Source organism: Salmo salar, chromosome ssa14 (assembly GCF_905237065.1).
Source record: "Salmo salar chromosome ssa14, Ssal_v3.1, whole genome shotgun sequence".
Classification (NCBI taxonomy): Eukaryota; Metazoa; Chordata; class Actinopteri; order Salmoniformes; family Salmonidae; genus Salmo; species Salmo salar.
In genome coordinates this window covers 59,424,761-59,446,019 of record NC_059455.1, presented here as the reverse complement: position 1 = coordinate 59,446,019, position 21,259 = coordinate 59,424,761, and the positions used below count along the sequence as shown (strand labels likewise).

At 42.9% G+C, this 21,259-nt stretch overlaps 1 protein-coding gene across 1 annotated transcript in view; it reads right to left on the bottom strand.

The window, feature by feature from the left end:
• Positions 1 to 5,815: 5,815 nt before the first annotated feature.
• Positions 5,816 to 21,259, bottom strand: part of LOC106570075 (dolichyl-diphosphooligosaccharide--protein glycosyltransferase subunit STT3B) — an 88,602-nt gene continuing 73,158 nt past the window's right edge. Inside the window, exons 7-16 of the mRNA XM_014142037.2 lie at positions 19,362 to 19,508; positions 15,599 to 15,647; positions 15,153 to 15,307; positions 14,239 to 14,450; positions 11,876 to 12,063; positions 9,808 to 9,979; positions 9,265 to 9,438; positions 8,689 to 8,802; positions 7,929 to 8,135; positions 5,816 to 7,698 (exon numbers count right to left, since the gene is read on the bottom strand). Coding sequence (XP_013997512.1) covers positions 7,624 to 7,698; positions 7,929 to 8,135; positions 8,689 to 8,802; positions 9,265 to 9,438; positions 9,808 to 9,979; positions 11,876 to 12,063; positions 14,239 to 14,450; positions 15,153 to 15,307; positions 15,599 to 15,647; positions 19,362 to 19,508 — 1,493 coding nt within the window. The 3' untranslated portion in view covers positions 5,816 to 7,623. The remainder of the gene's footprint in view (positions 7,699 to 7,928; positions 8,136 to 8,688; positions 8,803 to 9,264; positions 9,439 to 9,807; positions 9,980 to 11,875; positions 12,064 to 14,238; positions 14,451 to 15,152; positions 15,308 to 15,598; positions 15,648 to 19,361; positions 19,509 to 21,259) is intronic.

Here is a 21,259-nt window from a genome sequence, read left to right as displayed (position 1 = left end):
AATGTCCACCTTCTCCACTACTATCCCGTCGATGTGGATAGGGGGTGCTCCCTCTGCTGTTTCCTGAAGTCCACGTTCATCTCCTTTGTTTTATTGACGTTGAGTGAGAGGTTATTTTCCTGACACCGCACTCCAAGGGCCCTCACCTGCTCCCTGTTGGCTGTCTAGTCATTGTTGGTAATCAAGCCTACCAATATAGTGTCTGCAAACTTGACAATTGAGTTGGAGGCGTGCATGGCCACACAGTCATGGGTGAACAAGGAGTACAGGAGAGGGCTGGGAACACACCCTTGTGGGGCCCCAGTGTTGAGGATCAGCGGGGTGGAGATGTTTCCTACCTTCACCACCTGGGGGCGGCCCGTCAAAGTCCAGGACCCAGTTGCACAGTACTGGGTCAATGTGCAGGGGTAGATTTGTAAATATAGGTAGGGATAAAGTGACTAGGCAATGGGATAGATGATAAACTATTTAGCAGTCTTATAGCTTGGGGGTAGAAGCTATTCAGTGTGTTCCAGACTTGCTGCATGTTGCCTACCCTCACCACTTGGGGGTGGCCCGTCAGGAAGTCCAGTTACAGAGATTGGTGTTTAACCCCAGGGTCCTTAGTTTAGTGATGAGATTGGAGGGCACAATGGTAATGAACAGCATTCTCACATAGGTGTTCCTTTTGTCCAGGTGGGAAATGGCAGGGTGGAGTGCAATAGAGATCGCGTCATCTGTTGTGGCGGTATGCTAATTGGAGTGGGTCTAGGGTGTCTGGGATGATTGTGTTGATGTGAGTCAGCCTTCGAAAGCATTTCATGGCTACAGATGCGAGAGCTACAGGGCGATAGTCCTTTAGACATGTTACCTGCTTGAAACAGGGAGGTTGTGCTTAGCACTCCACTCTCCAGTCCTTTACAATTACAAGCATACCCATAACATGACGCAGCCACCACTGTGCTTGAAAATATGGAGAGTGGTACTCAGTAATGTGTTGTATTGGTCTTGCTCCAAACATAACACTTTGTTATTCAGGACCTTTTTTTTTTTTACAGAATTACTTTAGTGCTTTGTTGTGAACAGGATGTTTTGTAATATTTTTTATTATGTACAGGGTTCACCACAATCAAAGAGATATCCCTGTCTTTTTTAACCATCTACCAATAACTTCCCTTCTTTGTGAGGAATTGGTCTTCATGGTTGAATCTCTGTTTGAAATTCATTGCTCAACTGAGGGACCTTAAAGATTATTGTGTGGGGTACAGAGAAGAGGGAGTCATTCAAAACTTATGTTAAACACTAATAGTGACATGGAAAGCCTAAATAAATTCTGGAGTAAACATAAAAAGGTGTGGAATACTTAATGACTCAATAGTCAATGACATTTTAGCTTTTCATTTTTAAATTTGTAAAAATTTTGAAAAACAATTCTACTCGACATTGTGGGGTATAGGCCAATGACCAAAAAAATCTCTATTTAAATCAATTTTAAATGCAGGCTGTAACAACAAAATGTGGAAAAAGTCAAGGGATGTGAATACTTTCCCAATACTTTTGGTCCCCTAAAATTGGGGGACCATGTGCAAAAAGTGCTGTCATCTCTAAAACGGTTCACCCAAAATGAGAATAATCTCAAATTAAAGTTGAGTCTGCACTTTAACCTCAGTCTTTATATCATTTCAAATCCAAAACAACAAAAATGTATCAATGTCCCAGTACTTTGAGATCACTCATTGTATATCTAAAACAAGTGTAATTTATATTTACAATTCCCTTGTCCGAACGGATTACTCAGTTTAATAATAGATCTTATCAAGTTGTAAATGATAGTGCATGGAGAATTGTGTCATTTCTAAATCGGGGAAAAAATAAAGTAGATGCTTTTTCGACTTGGAACCGGTAGGTTTGATAGACCTTATTCATGGTTTCCTCGTGCTTAAAAGGTGGTAGAATTCAGTTAAGATCAGAATATGGTTTATCTGTAGACATACACTACCGGTCAAAGTTTTAGAACACCTACTCATTCAAGGGTTTTTCTTTATTTAGGGTAAAATAGCCCTTATACAGCCTTGAGGTGTGTTGGGTCACTGTCCTTTTGAAAAAGCAAATGATCGTCTCACTAAGTGCAAACCAGATGGGATGGCGTACTGATGCAGAATGCTGTGGTAGCCATGCTGGTAAAGTGTGCCTTGATTTCTAAATAAATCAGTGTCACCAGCAAAGCACCCCCACACCATAACACCGCCTCCTCTGCATGTGTATTTCCAACCATAAAGATCATCCGTTCACCCACACCGTGTCTCATAGACACGGCGGTTAGAACCAAAAATCTCAGATTTGGACTCCAGACCAAAGAACACATTTCCACCGGCCTAATGTCCATTGCTCGTGTTTCTTAGCCCAAGCATGTCTTATTAGTGTCGTTTAGTAGTGGTTTCTTTTGTAGCAAGTCAACTATGAAGGCCTGATTGACATATCTCAACATTAGAGGAGACTGTGTTTTACTTGAACTCTGAAGCATTTATTTGGGCTGTAATTTCTGAGGCTGGTAACTAATGAACTTATCCTCTGGAGCAGAGGTAACTGTGGTTCTTCCATTCCTGTGGCAGTCCTCATGAGAGCCAGTTTCATCATAGCGCTTGATGTTTTTTGCGACTGCACTTGAAGAAACGTTCAAAGTTTTTGACATTTTTCGTATTGACTGACCATGTCTTAAAGTAATGATGGACTGTCATTTCTCAATGCTTTTTGAGCTCTTCTTGCCATAATATGGACTTGGTCTTTTACCAAACTGAAATGCATTCCAGGTGACTACCTCATGAAGCTGGTTGAGAGAATGCCGTCATCAAGGCAAATGGGAGCTACTTGAAGAATCTAAAATATATTTTGATTTATTTAACACTTTGATTACATGGATTTGAAATCGTCACTATTATTCTAGAAAATAGTAAAAATCCTTGAATGAGTAGGTGTTCTGAAACTTTTGACTGGTACTGTACCTCCGCTTATTCGATCTCCACCCCAAATGAATAACAGGTGAATAGAAAGCTAGTCTAATGCTTAAGTTCAAGGTCAGAATACACAAAGATAAGTGCATAAAAAGGGAATTACGTTCCATTTACAAGCGCTTAATTAACTTGGGTCGGAATCGGGCCCCAATTGTGTTCTTGAATTACTAGGGATCGTGACCAGAACTTCTGGCAATATTCAGATGTATGATTTTGATTAGAGTCCGTGACTTTCTACCGTCGTAGGATGCCACCTTTCCAACAAGTCAGTACATCAAATTTCTGCCCTGCTAGAGCCGTCCCGGTGAAGTGGAAACGTCTAGGAGCAACAACGGCTCAGCCGCAAAGTGGTAGGCCTCACAAGCTCTGTCCTTGGTCGCAACACACACTACAGAGTTCCAAACTGCCTCTGGATGCAATGTCAGCACAATAACTGTTCGTCGGGAGCGTCATGGTTTCCTTGGCCTAGCAGCCGCACACAAGCCTACGATCACCATGCACAATGCCAAGCGTCGGCTGGAGTGGTGTAAAGCTCGCCCCCATTGGACTCTGGAGCAGTGAAAAACGTGTTCTCTGGAGTGTTGAATCACGTTTCACTATCTGGCAGTGCGACAGACGAATCTGGGTTTGCCAGGAGAATGCTACCTGCCCAAATGCATAGTGCCAACTGTAAAGTTTGGTGGAGGAGGAATAATGGTCTGGGGCTGTTTTTCTTGGGTCGGGTAAGTTCTTCCAGCGAAGGGAAATCTTAACGCTACAGAATACAATGACATTCTAAATGATTGTGCTTCCAACTTTGTGGCAACAGTTTGGGAAAAGCCCTTTTCGGTTTCAGCATGACAATGCCTCCGTGCACAAAGCGAGGTCCATACAGAAATGGTTTTGTCGAGATCGGTGTGGAAGAACTTGACTGGCCTGCAGAGCCCTGACCTCAATCCCATTGAACACCTTTAGGATGAATTGGAACGCTGACTGCGAGCCGGGCATGTAGTGTAGGTTGAATAGGGTAGGGATTGGGACATTGTCTTGTTCTAAAAAAATGTGCCCTGGCAATCACAGTAAGTCTCCGTTGTCATAATTAAACAAAAACGTTAAACGCTCCCAAGTAACGAGTCAGTTAATGAAAATACAGAACAGCTGTAATTTGAAAGCTAGTGCTGCCATCGTGTGGTACATTTACATTCTCTGAACCCTCAGTTTACAGCGCCCTCCACTAATATATACCCTTGGTAAATATGTATTTGCTGTTTATCCGCTTGGTCTTTCATTCGAAATATTCACAAAATCGAACCTTTCATTGAAGTAAAATTATAAAACAAAGTGAAATAAATATATTTCTACAAAACATGTGCCACAATTATTGGCACCCATAGAACTCCTTGAGTAAAATCGAACTGAAGCATATTCCCATTCAGGTGAACTTAAAATATGAGTGATTAGGAACACTTAAGTGATAAGCCATGACTTCCTGTTTCACTGAGGGTATAAATATTTCGTGACACACAGGCCAAGTTCCCATCACTATGGGAAAGACGCGAGAATACAGTAATGTGTGACAAAAGGTTGTTGAGCTGCACAAAATCAGGAAATGGCTTTAAGAAAAAAGCTCAATAGTTAAATGCCCATTTCCACTATCAGGTCAATACTTAAGTTTAAAGCAACTGGAGATGTTAACAATCGACCTGGAAGAGGACTACGATCAGACGCCACCTACATAACCACAAGTTGCTTGGGAGGGTTGCCATAAAAAAGAATCCTTTGCTGTCAAACAAACTGAAGCGCCTACAGTTTGCGAAACGTTACTGGAACGTTCAATGGGACCGGGTTCTATGGTCAGATGAGACCAGAGAGAGGTGGGATTGGCGTAGGCAGAAAGATGGCCATGGAGAAAAGTACCTCATCCCCCACTGTGAAGTACGGTGGTGGATCTTTGATGTTGTGGGGCTGTTTTTCTTCCAAAGGCCCTGGACAACTTGTTAGGATACATGATATCATGGCAGATATTAAAACAAAATCTTACTGCCTCTGCTAGGAAGTTTAAACTGGGCCTTGGTTGGATCTTCCAGCAGGACAATGATCCAAAGCACACCTCAAAATCAACACAAAAATGGTTCACTGACCACAGAATCAAGGTTTTACCATGGCCATCCCAGTTCCCTGACCTAAACCCCATAGAAAACCTGTGGGATGAGCTGAAGATGAGTCCACAAGCGTGGACCTCGGAATCTGAAGGACCTGGAGAGATTCTGTATGGAGGAATGGTCTCAGATCTTTTGCCATGTGTTCACCAACCTCATTACACATTATAGGAGAAGACTCAGAGCTGTCATCTTGGCAAAGGGAGGTTGCACAAAGCATTGAATGGCACGCATATATTTGAGATTTTTTTTTTTTATGATAAAATGTTTTCTTTAATTAAAGTCAAATAATTGCAAGGTTAGATTTTTTGTGAATATTTTTGAATGAAAGACCAGGAGGATAAAGAGGTTTGATCATATTTACCAAGGGTGCCAATATTAGTGGAGGGCACTGTATACCCAGGCCTTTGACTGTTATAGATGACAGCGATATTTCCATATAAAAAGGTGTTTGTGCTTTAGAATGCATTTCTATCGTATTGCACTTTAAAAAGTGGCCTTGTATTCCCGTCTCACTGAATACATGCGTTTCCTGGAATTGACTGAAGCCTCTGATCAACTTAGTGAAAGCAGCCTGCCTCCAAACATAAAACGATGTTGCTAAGATACTTCAGGCAAACACCTTACAACGATAAATTGATAGTAACACACTTGGGAAAGTGAATAATTTGAGGACCACTTCTTACACAAAGTTGAACCTTTTATTTACTCTACATTTAAACATGTTAACTTGGAAGGTGAGGGGGACCAGGGTTGTTAGATAAAAAAAAAAAACATCAATGTAGTGGTGTGGCAGAGCGAAGAAGAGAAGGCGTTGAGAACCCAGAAGAGGAGAAAGGAACTAGTCCACCATCCCCAATAAAAACAGACAAAATAAACAAGGTAACAAGAGGGCGAACAACCTGTACACTTTCTATATCATATTAAGGCTTAATTCAAACCCTTTGTCTCCTCACACACATTGACATTGTCTGAGAAAATCTCTGATATAAGCAGTTTAACATAATAAATAGGAGTTCCTCGAGTGTGTGTTTGAGCAAGGTCGATATGGCGTTTGTATGGAGGGCCATTAAGTGAATGCAGTCTTTCTCAGAGAAGCTCAAGGGACAGAACAAAGCAATTTGTATATCCAAGGAAAGGTGAAATTAAACACAGAAGTGATGTTAAGGAAATGCAACCAAAAGAGGTAAACAAATGAGAGGTAAACTGTTGAGTGATTGAAGATGTCAATTTAACGATAAAAATAAACTCGGTATTTCTAGAAAGTTTATGTGTAGACTGTCTGACGCGTCACCTTCTCCCCCCCCCCCCCAAACATCCACACTTGCGTACACACATACGATCCTTCAGTGTTCAACACAGATTTTGAATTCACAACAGGCCCAGTAGTGTTAAAGAGGGCACCACCCCTTTGTCCACTCACTGGCAGTCATCTTCAGCACTTCCCTGCATTACCCTACTCTTGGCTACATAAACTCAACAGCATAAACATGTGTATGTGGACAGGCAAAAATGACTATGAGAAGACAGATGGACATACTAACATGGTGATGAAGAGACCAGCGATAGGCTCACGGACTAGAACACGCCCCTTGTGGGTTGGAGGCCTCTTTATTAATCACAACTTTTTTTTTTTATATATAGAATTGCTTACATTTTTAAACCTAGCAGCAGAATATACAATCTAAGCAATTTTTCGGGATTGGGGGGTTCATAAATTCACATTCATTTTAAACAAAATCTCAAGTCCCTCCTAACGAGAATTATTGCATTCACTGTTCTAGCTGCTGCCATAAAAAAAACATCACAACAAAGTAAAGAGAAGTAATCATCTGCGTATTTAAAAATCACCACAATAAACCAATATATTACAACCCTAGCAGACATTTTCTTTACATAACATATTTACATATTCGGCCTTTTATTTCCTAAAGAATTGTCTCGGTAACGACAAATTAGAGCCAAAAATAATGATAAAAAGGTAACCATGAGAAGTAAATCAGCTGGGCCTAGACAGTGGAATTCCTCCGTACGCGCGTCAGGAACATATCCTCAATTCCAATGCTTCCTCACTCTCACAACAGAAACACGTTTACATGTGCCAAGGAGCTAAATCAAGGGCTCTTTGGTGCAATTGCTCCCAGCCTCCTCAGTTTCCTTTCTTTGTTTTGTCCCCCTCTCTAGAATAACAGTTAAATGTACCACAGAAAGTACTCTCACCTCGGTCTCAGCAGCTCTGTGCCTTGCCACACATTCAAGTACAAAGAAGAAGAAGAAAAAAAAGAGCATGACAAAAGATCCTCTGGATAAAACGGACAAAGGTTCTGGGGCTAGCCAGACATGACACTTCACCCTCTCCGCCACGGGGTGCTGCGCTCAGAGGACTAGCCCTCGAGGCTAAGCGCTCACATTCCATACAACGGGCCATTCTTTTTCATTGGTAGTTTTCTTAGCTAGTTAATTTTTTTTGTATTTTTGTGTTGTGTCCGTCTTCATTATTTCTTGTTTAGTTTCTTGCCTTTCTTCAGGACCAGCTTATTCCTGATGTGTCCTCGCTTCCTCTTAGCAGTCTGTGCAATAAAACAAACTTGATTTACAAATCAATGTGCAACTTGTTTCCTACATATTGACTCATCTGAATTGGAGCACACATTAACAGTATGAAATAAAAGTGAGTTGGCTCACATTTTATGAACATTTCCTTTCGGTGGCTAAAAATTTGAGAACAAATAATCATATGTAAACTCACTCCGCCAGGATCAGATGTCTTACATTCATGAGAGACATTGAAGGCTCGTACCTTTTTGGAGGTGTACTTCTGCCTGGGCACAATGCTGCGGAGCTTGTGTTCCAGCGGCTCCCTGTTCTCCAGCTTCTTCACCTTGTAGATGCGCACCAGCCAGTGCTCCGAAGTGAACGCCTCCTCAAGGTGCTTGAACTTGATGTCCTTGTTGCCGATCTCGGCGTTGCGGGTGCGGTCAAACCCAGGCGGTGTCCGGAAGTCCAGCTGAGAGTTAAGGATAGCAGTAGGTGGGGTTGAGGGTGTTGACGAGGTCAGCTACTGACTGTGTAAAGGTTGATTCTACCGTCAAACAAGTGTTGTTTTTCATCTTACTTCATTATCAGGCTCTTTCCCTGCTCTTTTAAATCTGTACATCACGCCACCCTCCTCCTTCTGATAACTAATTCTGTCTTTCCAGTCTTGTCACTTTTCAAAACCAATCTCTGTTCCCTTGCCTTTATCCTGCTCTAAACCCGTCTCTCCATCTCCTCTATGGGTTAAGCCATGAGAGAACTTTGCTTGGCTGGCTGTCTCTGGACACTACTGAAGCAGCCCACTGATCCTTCCTCCTCTTCACTGAGCTGCTGGCCAGGCAACACGCAGCTCCCTTTAAGTACCTGGCAGCTCTTCTCGCTCATATCTCGCCTGTACCTGCCAAAGCCTGTGCATTTGAGAGCTTCCCCTCCCACGCTTCTGTCAGCACGTCCTTAAGCCCCTCTCTTGTCCGTCAGTGCTTAATGTCGCCTACTTTAGCTTCAAGTATTTCCCCACTGCTCACCTGCATCTCGCCGAAGCGGTAGTAGGACATCTTGTACATAAGGCAGTTGAGCAGGACAGGCGAGCCGGCCTTGTCCACGCGGAACTCTCCCTGAGGGGTGAAGTAGTCACTCTCCTGAAGGGCACAAGGAGGGAAGGCAGTGAGCGTGAGACACTTGGGGGGGTTCAGACCAAATCCCACATTTCTTCAAGGATACTTACTGATCTCATCAAATAGAGACTGCACTTAATAGGGGAATAAAAACGGAAATACTTTGCCAAACTGCCATCTATGATATGACGCAGTCTTACAACCCTCAATGGCTCAGTTCATCTTTGATATTCAAAATCACATGGAAAATAAATACATTTACAAATCTGCATTGGATATCGGATACTTTGTCCAACGACCAAGTGTCATTGAATAAAATAAACATTGCTAGGAACAGCAATGTCCTTGGGTTTGCCCAGACTGATAGATTTGAGCAATCCAGTAAAGTGTTTACCCAGGTTCCTCAGCATAACAAAAGGATCATAAATAGGAGTGAATGAAGGCCCTTCTGTATTGTGAGGCAGTCTCAAGAAACCAGGCACTCACCCGAATGTCCTTGGGATGCTCTCCCTCCGCTATCCTGACCATCCACAGGAACTTGTTGATGTCATCGCCTGAGTAACCAATCACACCCCCGAAGATGATCAGCACGTAGTCCACGTCCAGACTCCTCATGATCTCATACGCTGCACTCTCATTGGACGACATGGCTTTGCCCACCTACAGAAGAAAGAGGGAAGAACGGGAGTTCGTACAGAGGGAGAGAGAGAGAGCAGAGGAAAGAAGAGATGCAGGTAGATAGAGATGGTGGGAAAAGGAGAGGGAGGTAAATGAGAGGGCGGTATAAGACTCCAAAAAAGCAAGTACTCGCTTTTCAAAGTCATGCTGGCTCTGGGAAAATCAATCAAGCCATAAGAGCAAAAATAATCCCACACATTACTGCAGCTCCTACAAGTGAATGTATTGAATTCATTGATAAAGTTTAGAGCCAAGAAGCTTATCTACTTTGGAGCATGAGGTCTGCGTTGACCAGAAACCCTCAAATCTTCAAACCTCCCCAATGCCCCCTTTTGATGTTGTGTGACTCACCAGTGCTATATGACTGTTATTCCATGTGTTGTTGTCCACTAGGGTGGTTCGATTAGCCATGCCTGCTATCTGGTAGCCATAGTCCCACCAAGACATAACCCTCGCATGCTCGTCTGTGTTCTGCCTCAGCCAATAGTAGGCCTCCCTGAAGTCATCCAGGATGTTCCTCGTCCTATGGGGAGTGACAGAGTTGAGGAGTTACAGAAAGGACAGTAACGGGAAGGGCAGCCAGGCAAACATAGATCGCATAATAAGTTACCAAACCTATGAGACAGGGATGACGCAAGCTGTATCCACCAATGTTCCCTCTAATAGTTTCAGCACTGAGGAAATTTCAGGTCTGCTGAGAGAACTTGAACGTTGTGAAAATTCTGTGCAACTTCCAGCGCGTGTTTACTGTGAACACTGAGGCTGTACCTGCTTTTAGTTACAGTTTTAACAGTGGCCATGTAGGCTACTGTGGCTATCTGATCATAATGTAGACCTACCAGAGTGGCCTAACATCAAAAACAATGGAGTAAATGCATCCTATAACATTTCTATCATTCAGTCTACAGTAGCAGCCAATGTGTTGTGTTCAATGTAGGCTTACATTCCATGAGTCTTGAAAAAAACATCACTAGGGTTTGACATGAACCTGTTTATCCACTTGTCCTTCAGACAAGGAGGTGACTGAAAACGTTGTGTTTCATGTAAGAAACCATTTCACAAAATAAAATGCATTATTCCCATATCATTATTACAGAGAATCAGACAAATTATGCTACCCTCTGCCTATTGGCTACTTAGCTTATTCAAGCCTGTCTCAAAATACACACAGCCCCTTTAAGACAAAAAAAAAAGCTATTTACCTGACTTTCTTTTCAAAGATGTCTAGAAATGTACACGTTTGTGTTCTTGTAGGAAGCAATCACTCCCCCATTGCTGACTACAAATGATTTATAACGGAGCTAATAACTCACTAACTAGCAAAGGATATGAACAAAATGTGCACATGTTGCTATATGCAGCTCTTGTTTTGATCACAAACCCAGCTGTAAACAGTCCAGTTCAAAGTAAATGGCACAGATCCATATTTGGCAATGTTGTATTTGCATACAGGCCTACTGCATCTCCAATTGGCTATGCCACACTGATCTGTGTAGAGTACGGGCTGAGTCATGCTCAATAGAATCCTACTCCGAAGCGTTCTGCCTACAACAAAATATCTCACATAGTTAGTTTTGTTTCGGTAAGTTGCATTGAAAGGGACTAATATTGCAATGATTTGATCACTATTGCCACAGTAAAGGGAAACATTGATAGTGTTAACAGAGAAAACTCTAGAAAGTTGATTGAAGTTCAATCTCTCTGTGGGCTGATATTTCTGCACTCTGCGCAGAGGTCCTGGGGAGCTGTGTGGCAGTCTCGGGGATACTTTGCGCCCGCGTGCAGCTTAGAAGGAACATTGGTACCCAAATAAATATATGTATGAGGACTTAAGAGTCAAAGAGTTAGACTTTCTCCTACTTGCGTGTCACTTCAATGTCTAAATCTCTAATTGGAAAATAAACAGCACACCAAGTCTAGCAAACACACACGTCATCCTCACATTGAAAGAATAGTACATCACACTTGGTAAATTATTGAAGACCACTCTGTTAAGCGTTATGGGACAAGATGCAATAAAACAATGCAGAGTTACAACAAATCAGGCTAACACTAAGAGCTCATCAACATCCCAACGTTCACCTGATGAAATACGACTGTGCATTTTTGTGGGTATATGCGAGTGAGAAAGTGTGTGTCTGTGCATTTGTGTTCCCAATGCGTGTAAATGTACACTGCTGTCAGAAATATGTGGAGCTACGCTTGTATGCGTGGAGTGTAATGTGTGTCTTAGTCTACAAGTAAATGTTACATAACTGCATGGTAGTTTGTCCATGTGTGGCTCAAAAATCGGTAGAGCGATGGCGCTTGCGACGCCAAAGGTTGTGGGTTCGATTCCCATTGGGGGGGGGGTGGGGGGTCGCCCATGACTGAGACGCTTTGGATAACAGCGTCTGCCATATACATTGTTTGTCCTTACCCATCGTTGTTGTAGGAGGCCAGCACCACACTAGGACTGGAGTAGGCGTTGCTGGTGACCCAAGTGCAGTGGACTGCGAACATCATGAGCAGCATCAACATCAGCATGGTCACTATACTCTTGATGTTGGGGCCCAGTCCCTCCTCTGCCTTCTCCTGCTCAGACACATGCTTACGCACCTTTCCTGCCTGCAGAGGGAGACAAACGCACACCACATCAACACACTGGCCCACTAAAACAGACATATCGGAGTTGCAATACAAAGAGAGTGAAATTGGACATTATTTTCTAACTCCTTACAGGAATATGTATATTGGCTAAACACAGGTAACTGCCAAAATAAAAGGAAACACCAACATAGTGTGTCTTAATAGGGCGTTGGGCCACCAGGAGCCAGAACAGCTTCAAATAGATTCTACAAGTGTCTGGAACTTTAGTGGAGGGATGAGACACCAGTCTCCCATGACAAATCCATCATTTGTTTTTTGTTTTTGTCGGTGGTGGAAAACACTCAGGCGTCGCTCCAGAATCTCCAATAATTGTTGAATTGGTTTGAGATCTGGTGACAGACAGCCACGGCATATGGTTTACATCAAACTAGTCAATGACCACTCTTGCATGTTTTCCCTCTGAGAAAACAACTGAATTAAAAAGGAGGGGGTTTAGAAACACTAATGTGCTAGCTGCCGGGAGGATTTACCCTGGTGCATCCACTGCCTCAGTAGGTAAACGAGGTAAGCAAGCATACTCCTCAGTTCACCTACTAACGGGTTGTTCATTATATTTGTTCCCACGTTTTCTTGACTGACATTTTACTGCATTGTTTAGAGCGAGTAACGCAAGCATTTCACTGCATCCGCTATAACATCTGCTAAACTGTTTATGCGACCAATAAACTGTTTTGATTTAACGAATTGACGACTTTTGCCCAATTCCTCATTTATAACCATTGCGTAAATTTCACACTAAATATCCGCGTGCTCCATTTCTGAAAAGAACACGTCAAATACGGAGGTTCATAAACTTGACATACATACGCATGTTTCCGTTATACTGCGTATCGGATCGGCTGTAAAACGTGAAGGAGCACTTAAACTCTGCCCGGTAGTCACCCGCCATCCGCTTAATGTGAAAATAGTTTTGGACCCGTCAGCAAAACGTTTGCATTCAACAATGTTATGCATTGACACACCCCACCCCACCCCCCCAAACTTAAATACAGTATACTGGACTACCTGTGAATTCTGAAACATTGCCTAAGCTACACAAAACAAATTGAAATTACAGTAGGCTACAATACAGTAGTATCATACTACAAAGTAAAATATCAACTGTCTTGATGTTCACCTGTAGGCTATAAACCACACTGCCTATTGGATCACATACAGCAAAACTTGAAATACATAACCTATCTATTTACATACACTTAGGTGAATGTTTCAAGGACAAAATTAAATGTTCAGTTGAAGTCGGAAGTTGACCTACACTTAGGTTGGTGTCATTAAAACTCGTTTTTCAACCACTCCACACATTTCTTGTTAACAAACTATAGTTCTGGCAAGTCGGTTAGGACATCTACTTTGTGCATGACATGTAATTTTTCCAACAATTGTTTACGGATTATTTCACTGTATCACAATTCCAGTGGGCCAGAAGTTTACATACACTAAGTTGACTGTGCCTTTAACTTCTCTGGGATATGTGGGACGCTAGCGTCCCACCTCGACAACAGCCAGTGAAATTGCAGAGCGCCAAATTCAAAACAGAAATCTCATAATTAAAATTCCTCAAACATACAAGTATTATACACCATTTTAAAGATAAACTTCTTGTTAATCCAGCCACAGTGTCTGATTTCAAAAAGGCTTTACGGCAAAAGCATACCATACGATTATGTTAGGTCAGCGCATAGTCACAAAAAAACAGCCATTTTCCAGCCAAAGAGAGGAGTCACAAAAAGCAGAAAGATAAAAATTAGTCACTAACCCTTGACACAGACCCCCAGAAATCACCCTCTAGTGGCAAAAGTAAGAACTGCAGAAAATGCAGTCCGAAGAATTTATTATATACATTTTTATTTATTTCTAGAGGCATACTATGGCAAAGGTGTGTAAACACAGTGCAGGAAATTGATTAAAATACTGAAATTAAACAATTAACTATGCACATCAGCAAAAACTGTGTGCATTAAGGAAATAGACGCCTGACTCAAATAGAAGCCTGTCCCTAATAAGCACCTATTATGTTCAGTGATTTAAGCAAATAAATGCCTGGGCTTTCAAAATATACCGTTTATACCATATACCGGGGTATCGCCCAAGCCTATTAATGAATACGGGCCCTGGACTGTGACTCCTCCTGACCTTGTCATAGAGGTTCCCTGAGCTCCTTTTGTCATCCTCGTCACTGCTGTCCTCTATGGGAGGGTTCTCCCTCTTCATGTCGTCCCCCAGGTAGTGCTCGAACACACTGGAGAAGGCGATGGCCGACAGCATGCACACCACCGGCGTCAAGGTCAGCATCAGGCGCACCATCACCCCGGCAAAGTAGACCGCGCTGATGGCATAGAGAGCCACTGGGGGGGGCGGGCAGAGAGGCAAGAAAGATTAATTAAAATTAACCAGCGTTTAACCCATGTCAAAAGTACACGGTGCACAACTCAGGTCTTCAGGGGTGTTTTTTTATTTATTTATCTGAGACTGACTGATTTAGAGCTAGCTTATCAGTTGTGCAGGCTCTCGGGACAATCAATAACAATTGATCAATTAAAGGAAAACTACATTTGTGCATTTGTTTCATTAGTCCATTTGTTGGCATAAGCAAAACATTTTGGGACTGTCAGCAATCATGATGTGAAACGCAGCATCATATGCTAAATGCGTCACACGGCGATGATTTCTGTATTTTCAAAGTTACATCAAGTGAAAAGTTGATTGCTGACAAGCAAAACATTTTGGGACCACGACAACAATTGACTAATGAAACAAATCCCAATAGATGGTTTTTGGGTGGAGTTTTCCTTCCAGTTCATGGGAAAAACAGAAACCAGCTCAAGCGTAGCCCCTAATACACTGGAGCAGTAGGATTCTGTTCTGAATTCCCTCTTCCAGTACAACTCCTAGGAACAGGTGTGTACAGTATATCAATAACATGAGGACGTCCTTGCTTTAATGCATATTCCTCTCAAATCACCATGTTCCCCTCCAAATATTCAGATGTATTCAAAGGGTGTGTATGCATGTTGAGTATCGGTGTGTTTTAACGAGCCCCAGTTTACCGAAGACGCGCTCGTCGTTGACATTCTTGATGCAGAACCAGAGGCCTGCTGGGAAGGTGCAGACCAGGATGTGGAGGTCGAAGAAGAACGACACCCAGGTGGTGGGCTGGTGCTCCGACACCGACGCGATGATGGGGATATGGATCTTAGCGTAGCTGGAGGGGGGGGGAGAGATAGAAGAGACAAACATCTGGTACTTCAGGGAATATGAAGATTCAAGAAACCACCTCAAAAAAGGGAATGTAAACGGAGAGCGAGAGCACTGCTATCAGCAAACAAACCAGACACGCTGCAGTTCATGTACAGAATGTAGCCTAAGCGTGTTTGGGAAGAAAAAGACAATGCTAGCATTTCCTTTGAGACTATGGATGGCGTAAGCCCTTTCACAGACACACACATTCAATTCAACAATCGTTTCATCGATAGGAAAGGTTAGGAGTGCTTACCCGGTGTCCCACAGCGAGTAGAATCGCCCACTCCACGGAGCGATGTAACCTAAATGAACAAACAATCAATACACATGACTGGGAACTTGGAACACACTAGTCTCATTTCATTAGTGGTTAGGATGCAGACTTTTTGGCGTATGGTTGAAACTGGTGTGTGTCTGACAGTATAAGACAGTTTGGGTAGTGCACAAATATAATGACGAAGTGAATAGAGGCCCTTTGGTGCAGGGCCATTCAATTATGGTCCTCAAGTTCCCGAAACGCTTCAGGTTTTCACTATCATCCATTCTAACCAGGGACTGATTAAAACCTGGGACACTAGATAAGTGCAATTACCTACGAGGTAGAAAAAAAATAATAATTTTAGCTCCTCAGGACAGGAATTAAATAGCCCTGTTTTAGTGGGTCAGGTATCTGTTCAGTAGTAGGGAATATGTGGGTCGGGACTCGAGAGGAATGTTAACCAGTGGAGGTTAGAAATATGTTTATTGGACAAGGTACGTGAGTAACAAAGGCTCTCAACAGTACAAGCTAAATGTGTAACAGAGATAAAAACACTTAACTATTATGGTATGAGGACTAGCTTGTGTAGTTGTGTTTAGTTGTTTATACCTGATCTACATGTACACAGGCATGTGAAACTATATAGTAAACGAGGACCTGTTTGTTAGGTGTATGAGTAACAGTGAGGAATATAGACTCACCTGTGGTACACCTGATCTACATGTACACCATATACAAAAGTATGTGGGACCCCTTCAAATTTGTGGATTCGGCTATTTCAGCCACAGCCGTTGCGGTCGATGTATAAAATCAAGCACACAGCCATGTAATCTCCACAGAAAAACATTGGCAGTAGAATGGCCTTACTGAAGCGCTCAGTGACTTTCAACGTGGCACCGTCATAGGATGCCACCTTTCCAACAAGTCAGTTCGTCAAATTTCTGCCCTGCTAGAGCTGCCCTGGTCAACTGTAAGTGCTGTTATTGTGAAGTGGAAACGTCTAGGCGAAATAACGGCTCAGCCGCGAAGTGGTAGGCCACAAACTCACAGAACGAGAGTGCCGAGTGCTGAAGCGCATAGGGTATAAAAATAGTCTGACCTCGGTTGCAACACTAACTAGAGTTCCAAACTGCTACTGGAAGCAACGTCAGCACAAGAACTGTTCATCTGGAGCTTCATGAAATGGGTTTCCACGGCAGAACAGCCGCACACAAGCCTAAGGTCACCATGCGCAATGCCATGGAGTGGTGTAAAGCTAGCTCGCTGCCATTGGACTCTGGAGCAGTAGAAACTCTTTCTCTGGAGTGATGAATCACGCTTCACCATCTGGCAGTCTGACGAATGAATCTGGGTTTGGCAGATGCCAGGAGAACGCTACCTGCCCCAATGCATAGTGCCAACTGTAAAGTTTGGTAGAGGAGGAATAATGGTCTGGGGCCGTTTTTCATGGTTCGGGCTAAGCCCCTTAGATCCAGTGAAGGGAAATCTTAACGCTATAGCATACAATGATATTCTAGATGATTCTGTGCTTCCAACTTTGGTGCAGGCCCTTTCATGTTTCAGCATGAAAATGCCCCAGTGCACAAAGCGAGGTCCATACAGGAATGGTTTGTTGAGATCAGTGTGGAAGAACTTGACTGGCCTGCACAGAGCCCTGACCTCAACCCCATCGAACATTGTCGGGATGAATTGGAACACCTGCAAGCCAGGTCTAATCACCCAACATCAGTGCCTGACCTCACTAATGCCCTTGTGGCTGAATGGAAGCAAGTCTCCACATCAATGTTCCAATATCTAGCGGAAAGCCTTCCCAGAAGAGTGGGAGCAACTTCATATTAATGCCCATGATTTTGGAATGAGATGTTTGACGAGCAGGTGTCCACATACTTTTGGTCATGTAGTGTATGTTACTATATGGTATACAAGGACTGGAACTTGTAGGTCAGGTGTATGTGTAATTTTATGGTATATGAGGATTTGGTTTTGAAAGCAAGGTGTATGTGCAATGTTGGGGTATAGGAACTCACCTGTATATAGCTGATACTACAGTATATATTGAGGAAGTCAGGTGTATGTGTAACTAACTATAAGGTATATGATGTCATGCTTCTGTATGTCCGGTGTACGTGTAACTAACTACAGTGCCTTCAGAAAGTATTTATAGCCCCTTAACTTTTTCCACATTTTGTTGTGTTACAGCCTGAATTTAAAATGGATTACATTTAAAATTTAGTGTCACTGGCCTACACACAATACCTCTTCCTTTCAAAGTGGAATTATGTTTAAAAATGTTTCCAAGTTAACTAAAAATGAAACGCTGAAATGCCTGGGGTCAATAAGTATTCAACCTCTTTGTTATGGCAAGCCTAAAGTTCAGGTGTAAAAATGTGCTTAAGTCAAATAAATTACATGGACTCACTTTGTGTGTAACAAGTGTTTAACAGGCTTTGAATGACTACCTCATCTCTGTACCCCACACATACAATTAATTATAAAGTCCCTCAGTCGAGCAGTGAATTTCAAACACAGATTCAACCACAAAGACCAGGGAGGCTTTCCAATGCCTCGCAAAGGGTACCTATTAGTAGACAGGTATTACTTTCTTCTTTTTTTTTAAGCTGACATAGAATATCCCTTTGAGCATGTTGAAGTTATTAATTACACTTTGGATGGTGTATCAGTAAACCCAGTCAATACAAAGATACAGGCCTCCTTCCTAACTCAGTTGTCAGAAAGGAAGAAAACCGCTCAGGGATTTCATCACGAGGCCAATGATGAATTTAAAACGGAGTTTAATAATGGCTATAGGAGAAAACTGAGGATGGATCAACAACATTGTAGTTACTTCACAATACTAACCTAAATGACAGAGTGATAATACAAATATTCCAAATCATGTATGACTTGCCTAGTTAAATAAAGGTATCCTTTTTGCAATAAGGCACTAAAGTAAAACTCCCAAAAATTCGAAGAAATGTACTTTATGTCCTGAATACAAAGCGTTATGTTTTAGACAAATCCAACAACATTGAGTACCACACTTCATATTTTCAAGCATGGTGGTGGCTGCATCATGTTATGGGTATGCCAGTCATCTGCAAGGACTAAGGATTTTTTTAAATGAAAAGAAACAGAGCTAAGCACAGGCAAAATCCTAGAGGAAAACCTGGTTCAGCCCGTTTCCAAAAGACACCGGCAGACAAATTCACTTTTCAGCAGGACAATAACCTAAAACACAAGGCCAAATCTACACTGGAGTTGCTTACCAAAACTACATTGAATGTTCGAGTGGCCTAGTTAGTTTTGACTTAAAAATCAGCTTGAACATCTATGGCAAGACTTGAAAATGGCTGTCTAGCAATGATCAACAACCAACTTGAGAGCTTGGAGAATAATGTACAAATATGGTACAATCCAGGTGTGCAAAGCTCTTAGAGACTTACGCAGAAAGACCCACAGCTGTAATCGCTGCCAAAAGGTGAGTCTAACATGTATTGACTCAGGGGTGTGATAACTTATGTAAATTAGATATCTGTATATCATTTTCAATACATTTGCAAATATTTCTAAAAACATGTTTTCACTTTGTCATTATGTGTAGATGGGTGAGAAGAAAAAAAATGATTTAATTCATTTTGAATTTAGGCTGTAACAAAAAGTGGAATAAGTCTGAATACTTAGGCAATGTATGTGGTATAGGAGGACATGCTGCTCTGTAAGTCACGTGTATGTGTACTGGCATGGTATAGAAACTCACCAGTGTAGGTGAGATAGATGACGGTGAGGAACACCACCCCAGCAGCTAGCGACACCCCCAGGAAGAACAGGGTCTGGAATTCCTGCTTGGTGAGCCTGTCCTTCAGGTACTGCAGCAATGCATATGCCTGGAGCAGTGCAAACACGCCTGCAATCACAGAATGTCGGAGTTAGCGCATTACTACAACAACCTTAACAATTTGGGTCTCATGCGAGCAGGTTTTGATGGTTGTCTTACTATAGACGTGCTTACACACTGATGCTGTAAATAACACAACATATTTGAATAACAGGAACTGTTAAGACTAAAATGGGATCTCTGTTCTGTTATCTGATGTCGCTCTCTTGTGGAACTTCATGCTAATTTAGCAAAGCCAGTTTCACTGGCAAAACTGAGGTCCACTTCCGATGTACGAACCCCACCCCCCCAGCAGCATTCCAAGGTCACAACTCCACCAGAACCCAGACAGTGGGGCAACAAGGTAAAAATGCCCATCACTCTGAAGCTTTATTCTTTCCCTTCCTGTCCCCGTCATTCTGGCTGTCGCTGTAGACACGTCGCCAGATGTTGCGAGCAGCTGCTGCCCAAAGCCAAACACGCCCAGACCTTTGAGAGAGTGACAGTGCTTTCCATTCCTCAAAGCCCACGTCGCTGCCGTGCTGTCCCGGTCACCCGCATAACAAACACCACTTCAGAAATCAGACTGAAGCTACATTAGACTAAGAGGAACATAAATGTATGCTTTAGAGCTACATAATCTTGTTACTAGTGATGTGACAAATGAAACTATGAGAAAAATGCCAGCAACAGTTTGGGTCGCATGGTGCGTCCCTTTCAGATGATTAAGCATTGCACCTGTACTACCAATGTTGTACTTAAATTCCACCTCACAAAGTTTGCATTTCACCACCTAATCACATAACTTCCATACAGGACTTCGCTGCTGTCGCTTGACTTTCTCTGCCAATTTTCCAAAACTTTGTTCCAAAATAACTGATTTCTCGACTCCCATTTCTAAAAGTACGCAGAATCGACTCCTCAACTCATAAGATTCAGTATTTAACGGAAGAGACTGATTAGTTGCCGTACTTCCGAGAACAAACACTTGCATCTTTCATAGCGAGCTAGTGAGGGACCAAGAGAGGAGGGGCACAGTATAGGCAGGTCAGCCACCAGACAGACAGTCAGAACTGTGCACTAGGCCTATCAGTATAGGCAGGTCAGCCACCAGACAGACAGTCAGAACCGTGCACTAGGCCTATCAGTATAGGCAGGTCGGCCACCAGACAGACAGTCAGAACCGTGCACTAGGTCCATCTATCAGTATAGGCAGGTCAGCCACCAGACAGTCAGAACCATGCACTAGGCCTATCAGTACAGGCAGGTCGGCCACCAGGCAGACAGTCAGAACCGTGTACTAGGCCTATCTATCAGTATAGGCAGGTCAGCCACCAGACAGACAGTCAGAACCGTGCACTAGACCTATCTATCAGTATAGGCAGGTCAGCCACCAGACAGTCAGAACCGTGCACTTGGTCTATCTATCAGTATAGGCAGGTCAGCCACCAGACAGACAGTCAGAACCGTACACTAGGTCTATCTATCAGTATAGGCAGGTCAGCCACCAGACAGTCAGAACCGTACACTAGGTCTATCTATCAGTACAGGCAGGTCGGCCACCAGACAGACAGTCAGAACCGTGCACTAGGCCTATCAGTATAGGCAGGTCGGCCACCAGACAGTCAGAACCATGCACTAGGCCTATCAGTACAGGCAGGTCGGCCACCAGGCAGACAGTCAGAACCGTGTACTAGGCCTATCTATCAGTATAGGCAGGTCAGCCACCAGACAGTCAGAACCGTGCACTAGGTCTATCTATCAGTATAGACAGGTCAGCC